Below are 6,883 nucleotides of genomic sequence, written 5' to 3'. Positions count from 1 at the left end.
GGCAGTGAAATGCTACACCGTACACAAAAAACATCTTAAAAAGGCAAATCTGTTTTTTCTTACATTAAGAGTCAGATGTTTAAACTTCAGCAGCTTCCAAGATTGTTCCTTACAGGTTGCTATCCAAACTACTTCCTAGAAGCAGCATTGTTATGAATGGCCCCTGATAGGAAAGGTTCCTTTGTCATTTTTCTATAATGTATTTTTTCCTTTTTATTCCTTTACTACTTCCTCTCCCAACCCCCACCCCCACAACACCCAATGCCCTTTTTGTACCTTTCCAAGTACTTCTACCATTAAAACATAACAGCCTCAGGAGCTGAAGTAAGAAGTACTATCAGTGGAGTACTGGAGCTTGAGGCAAAGCTGAGTGGTGATACTGGTGAGTTTTGAAGAGCAACTTGGAAGAATCAAAGTAGATACAACACCAGATTTGAGCTTCAGACTCTCAGTACAACTACTATAGACTTACATGAGCCCTGTGCTGATTGTAAACAAATTCAGTTACTGACAGAAACAGTCTTCAAGTGCATAGTTAGAAATACTGTGCAAATATGGGCATTAAGGTAAGTAACTGAACTAACTCTCCTGCTTTATGTATAAATGTAGATTTTTGGTTTGATACAACTAATCACAAGCATTAACTAGTTAACACAAAGTTCTTAAAATTTAAAAGCTGCAAATATATTCTAACAAAACTTAATTCTGATGTGCTTTCTAAATAGTAAGCCTAATTAGATAAATGACTGCTTCACATTTTAAATCATTTAACACATCGGATGTTTAATGCAAGAAAAAACATGTGCATCGTACACAATTTGTAAAAGCAGCAGCAGCTGTTAAATGTGAAGATGTACAGGGCAGGAAAGAATTCCCAAGCATACACTTGAGCCCAAAAGCACAAGTCACATACAAACACCAGCAATTTGTTTTCAGGATGTGTATTTATCATACTTAGACTGGCATTCCAGACTCAGCGAAAGCCAACATAATAATTTGCCCATATCTATAACTGTACAATTTGCAAAGGACATGCACTTTTCTATTTAGAAAGAAAGAGGTTCAAATTATTTTGATGGGTCCTCAAACCAGAAAATAGGCAGCACTTTATTGCTTTGAACATCTGTGGCAACAGCTGAATTTACACCCAAGCTGCTTCTGTATAGAAGATGACATTTCAATACTTTGAGGCTCAAGTTGGGAGACAAGAGTACGACATAAAGCAATTTCTCCAAGTCTCAAGAAATCAGGAAACAAGAATGCTATTCCTTTCTTTCAAGCAAATGCAACATTAGTTTCTGGGTACATGGGCCCACACAGTTCCAAGTCAGTGCATAGCTAGTCAATATTTCTGCTGGCATCTTGAACTGATTTAATCAATGGAATCATCTATTAAATTTATTCCACTTAATAATATGCATTAGTGCATTAATTTCTTCATAAAAAACCAACCCTGGCAAGTATTAAAAATAAATATCTTATTTAGGTCCAACTAAAGCCTTGCTTTTCAGTACTTTAATCCCTTTAAATATTCTTTTGCCCTCTAACAAGCAAATGGAAACTGAAGTAGAATAAGAGATGTATGGAGGCAGAGGATAGCAGGAACATGGAAAAAGTCAACACCAGAAGTCAATTAACGTGTCCTCAGCTTCTTAGACTGTCTCTTGCGCTTTAATTCTTCTTCTTCCCTTCTCAATTCTTCCAAGTCCTCCTGAACACCAAGTCTCAAGCTGTCAAATAAGATGAAATCTTTTACACAGTGCTACTCAAGAAACATGAAATGTGACTTCTACCCCTCCCCCCAGAAAAGCAATCCTAAAAGTATTACATCCGATTTCAACAAAAATGTTAGATCAGTTCAACAATCACAAATCTTCTTTATAGCAAGAATACACAGCTTTAAGAAAAAAAATCCAAGATTTTATCATTGACTAAAACAAAATCGATGGATTATTTTTTTTAACTTTAAAAAAACCTGAAAAAATTCAATGTGCAAGATTTCTTTTTTTCTGAAAAGAAGCTGCTGAAACATCGGTTCTTGCTGACGTATCTGTTACATACAAGTCATAGCAGGCCTGACTCACGAAATTCTGAAAGCCACCTAAATCTTTTACTTCAGCAAGGGAGTGAATGGATATGTCAAACAGCAGAGAAGTGAAAGGTATTGTACCAACTTCCTGGCTTGAGGCACCATTCAGGTAGCACAAGCATAAAGTTGCTCCATGCTCAGTTCGTTTGGCTGCTATGACAGATGAACAGGCCCATGAAAGACTCTAAGAAAACATGTTCTAGTTACATTCCTGCATAATTTCCTCAGCTTCCTAGAAGTCTGTCTGTTGAAAGTGATATTTAAAACATTATCTGGAATCACTGATCTCTGCTTCAATAAATAAGGGCTGGATAGTCTTGCTAGCTTGCTATTAGTAACAGGAGTGGCAAAGTTACCATGTCTTGAGCAGCTACTGTCTCATTTGCAGCCCCACCAAATACATTTTTACATCCATAGTTCACTTGGAAGCAACATAAGTCAGTGTAGCATGCACCTTGGTGCAAAAAGCTCAAGAACTTCACAACTATAATTTCAGTGGGCTTGCTTGGTTAGAAAAAGTTCCTCATTTCAAGCACCACAGTGCTTTGAATCAAACTCAGTGAAAAGTAGCTAAGCACTAAAACCAGTTAAAATTCAATTTTACTCAAGTTTGTTATCACCCCATCCTTTACACTAGCACGTGCAGTTAAAAGTTAGCCAGGTGTTCAACTCTGCAAAACCTCACTCTAGGTCTTCAGCAGAGAATTTGGTCAATAGCAGTATCACTAAATTCCCAGTTGTTTCCCTCTGACTCCATTTAGCAGACTGTAGCTTTTCATGAGCTGCAGCTGTTTCCCCGGAGCAAGGAGGAATAAAGACAATGGCTGTATCTTCAAAACAATTCAAGTTTCCAGCGCTCAAGGTACCTTACAAATAACAAAAAATGTGCTCAGTATATTCCAGTATTTTTTCCATTATCTATAAAAACCTCTTACAACTTTCACAAAGCTTGCTCCACCAGCCTTTAAAGAAAATCAGTTTATGACCACCAGCTTTTATAATAGTGACATACGAATTGTGTACATGTAGAGGCCAAAACCAATGGTCAAAACCAATATGAAAATATAATATTAATATTTAAAATCACTGAGTAAGAAGTTAGTCACAGTACTTTTTACACTTGCATAGAAATATACACACAAACATACACAGATAAGACCAAATCTTATTCAAGTACTCAACCTAGGACTTGTAATGTTTGTAACAAATTGAAAGGTTTAGTATTTTGACTGAAACTTAAAGTTTTAAAATATTTTTGGGCATAAGTTGGTTTTGTTGGGTTTTTTTTGCTTGTTTGGTTGGTTTGTGTTTTGTTTTGCTTTTGTTGTTTTTGTTTACAAACTTTACAAAGTTTGTGATGCATGAAAACAAACATATGAGATTTATTTACTGTACCCATCACTGGATGGCAGAGTTTAATCTTTACCTACACTTTTTTATAAAAAATTGTAAGGCTTATTTTCCTCTGCTATAAAAAGCAGCAATTATCCACTCTAGCTTAGCCTCATGACTTGGGCAATAAACTGTCCACTTTCTATCTGAGTTTCAACCCAGGCATACCTCCTAGCTTCTTCTTTCTGTTGCTCTCTCCAGCTGCTCTCCATATAACGTAAGGCATAATCACTTTCATCTTTGTATCTGGAAATTAACATTAGATTTTCAGCGCACAAAAAAAACATACTGTACAGTTCAGTTATTAATTCACAGCCTTTCTTAGAAAGAATTACCTTGCCATACACAGATTCTAGTGTTTTGAAAGAATCTACGTTACAAGCCTTAAAATGGTTGCATTCTGATACCTTATTGTCAGACAAGGAAATATTTAAATAAGCTAAGTAAGAGCCTTGCTTTTCCAGCACCTCGTTATACCAAGTTAGATCCTCTCACAGAACAGCTATTCCATCTAGTAGTTCATATTCAGGCAGCTAGATGTGATTAATCCTGAAATATTGCTGACTGGTATAGAAAGTATTTTACCATTCAATAACAGGAGAGCTGTTAAGAATTATACAGGTGAAACACTGAAGCTATGCTGTTTTCCAGCTATGTCCCATTGCATCAGATTTTACTGCTGCTCAGAAAAGCATAGCAAGCAGTGTGAAATTCGAGGTCCCTTCTACCAGAAAAGCAACTCTAATGCTTGTTAAATTTATGCAATGCAAAAATAATTTTGGATATCAGCATGTCCCCATTTCTAAAACATTTTTATTTACTGAACAACCTTAATTTCTCTTGTTCTGTTGTTTGTTCTGCAGTATCTTAAAATTGACATTTTTCTTACCTTTTCCGGTCATAGCCAAATATTTCCCGAATATGTTTTGATATTTCTTCTTGGGGTTCCCCTTCATCTTCAATGAAGTCATCCATTTCAGAGTCATATTCATCATCATCATCATCTTCTATTTGTCTCTTGTAACCAACAGGTGGTCTTCCGAGACCTAAAAGACAAGGGAGTGAGAAAAATCATTAATATTAGTATAACGTTAATTTAACAGTACTACTTACTTCAGACACAAACATTTTACAACTTTGGTCTTCAAGGTGAAAAACTTCTGTCCCAAGTTAATTAGCAATTCTCAGAAAACTAAGTAGTAGGAAATACTTCCTCTGAGTTGTGCAACAGAAGATTATATATAATCATCAACTGCATCCTGAAGAAAACTACCAGAGAGTCTATGTTCTTGTTCAGAGTTTTCTAGGCACTTATTTGCTACAGTCCATGTTGCTTGTTTCTGTTCAGAAAGAAATGTTTAGAACTGCTTGCTTACTGATTAGGTGAGTTTGCCAAAACACTTAAATCTCAGTCACGCTTTAAGCATCTGTTATTTAAGGCACTATGACATTTTCAACACTAAGCATAATCAAGCAATGCAGGAAGGGCAACCTTCAATTCTTTTCCTTCTAAAAGCATTTGTATGCCAACATTTGTCACAGGCTGCTTAGATTTCCTTCATGTAAATACTTCACACCCCAGGCCTGTGTTTCAATGAATATGAGCATAGGTAAGATTAAAAAAAACTACAAAGCAGAAAAAAACATTCTACTATTAAATGCACTCCTTAAAAGACAAATACAGTATTTTGTACCAGTCTTCCCAGTTTCATCTGTAAATTGTCCAAGACCCTCAGTGACCTCAATTCAGGCACATATAAAAATAAAAACCAAATAACCAAATAACTGAGTGACAAAATTATTTGCTCTAGAACTTTATACCTTGTGGATGTAACACAGGTCTATGTCCTTGAAAAGATCTTGCTCCATTTATCTGTCCATTGCTAGGTCTTGTGACCAGGTTTTTAGAAGAAATAGTTTCTGACACCACAGTACACTTCGGTTTTACAGCTGTACCCAAGCCACTGCCTGGTCGCCCTGGTCCTGCACTTGGGCTGATGCCTGGCCTTCCTGGTCCTGTTCCCAAGCTGCTGCCCGGTCGCTTGGCCGCTGCGCTTGGACTGATTCCTGGCCTTCCTGGTCCTGTTCCCAAGCTGCTGCTGGGTCGCCTAGGTCCAGTACTCGGTCTGACTCCTGGTCTTCCTGGTCCTGTAACTGCACTGCTGCCTGGTCGCCCAGGTCCTGCATTTGTGCCGATGCCTGGCCTTCCTGGTCCAGTGCCCAAGCTGCTGCCAGGTCGCCCAGGTCCTGTGCTTGAGCTGCCAGCTGGCCTTCCAGGTCCTGTGCCTGAGCCACTGCCCAGTTGCCCAGGTCCTAGGCTTGAGCTGCTGCCTGGCCTTCCAGGTCCTGTGCCTGAGCCACTGCCCAGTTGCCCAGGTCCTAGGCTTGAGCTGCTGCCTGGCCTTCCAGGTCCTGTGCCTGAGCCACTGCCCAGTCGCCCAGGTCCTGGGCTTAAACCACTTCCTGGCCTTCCAGGACCTACACCAGAATTGCTGCTTGATCGCCCAGGTCCTGCACTTGGACCACCACCTGGATGTCCAGGTCCTCCTTTTCCTAAGCTGCTGCCTGATCGTTTTGCATTGGAGCTGATTCCATGCTGAAGGGCTGCAGCATTTCCTGATTTTGTATGGACAGCCTTTTTCAGGCTAGATTCTTTAGCAGATGGTAACCTCTGAGCCCCATTGGCTGCTGGTTTTGAGGGTGGCACATGAGAGCTTGAGCCAGACTTTCCAATACCATTGACAGGTACTTTAGTATGACTGCTACCAGTAGAGCTTTTTAAAGAGCCATTTTGTGAGTTTTTCTCCATTTGCTCAAATCTAGAGGAAGATGATGACCGTGAGTGTTTTTCAGTCAATGCTGGTGCTTTGAATTTCTTATCAGTACCACTCATAGAAGATGACAGACTGCCTTTTGGTGTGGGATGTTTATCTACTGAGCTTTTTTTAAGTTTTGCATTTACAGAATCTTTCTGAGCAATTACTTTTTTTGAAGAACTGGATATCCCTGTATTTCTAATCTCCTTCTCATTTTTCTTATGCATTTCTACTCTTTTGTTTTTGCGTCCCAAATACTCCCTCTCTCTCAATTCTTCTGCTGTCCTGGGTCTCTCTTCTTCTACCTTTTTCACTACTTTTATTTCTACTGGTTCATACTGTTTTTTTTCAGCAAGCCTTAAGAGATCTGCGAAGTTCAGAGGTGCTGGTGCACTTTTGGGAGGTGCCTTTGGTTTCACTGCAAATTTGGATGGTTTCTCTTCATATTCTTCTTGCTCATGCTCAGATTCAGTCTGACTGTATTCGAGTTGCTCAGTTTCATCTTCTGTTGCATACTCAGTCTCAGGGGCCTGAGCAACATTCTCACAAGTCCTCCTCTTTTTAGGCTTCTCTTCAACAGGAATTC

The 6,883-nt window shown here is 39.0% G+C and overlaps 1 protein-coding gene across 1 annotated transcript in view; it reads right to left on the bottom strand.

Annotated features, from left to right (window-relative positions):
* Positions 1-1,498: 1,498 nt before the first annotated feature.
* The window catches only part of SPTY2D1 (SPT2, Suppressor of Ty, domain containing 1 (S. cerevisiae)), a gene marked incomplete at its 5' end in the record, with an annotated part of 7,068 nt that continues 1,683 nt past the window's right edge, over positions 1,499-6,883 (bottom strand). The window contains 5 exons of the mRNA XM_009995403.1: positions 1,499-1,730; positions 3,650-3,727; positions 4,371-4,527; positions 5,303-5,522; positions 5,637-6,883. Coding sequence (XP_009993705.1) covers positions 1,634-1,730; positions 3,650-3,727; positions 4,371-4,527; positions 5,303-5,522; positions 5,637-6,883 — 1,799 coding nt within the window. The remainder of the gene's footprint in view (positions 1,731-3,649; positions 3,728-4,370; positions 4,528-5,302; positions 5,523-5,636) is intronic.

This window comes from Chaetura pelagica, unplaced genomic scaffold (assembly GCF_000747805.2).
Source record: "Chaetura pelagica isolate M959 unplaced genomic scaffold, ChaPel_1.0 scaffold94, whole genome shotgun sequence".
In the NCBI taxonomy this organism is placed as follows: domain Eukaryota; kingdom Metazoa; phylum Chordata; class Aves; order Apodiformes; family Apodidae; genus Chaetura; species Chaetura pelagica.
The sequence above is the reverse complement of the archived record's forward strand: the minus strand, read 5'-3'. Positions and strand labels throughout refer to the sequence as shown.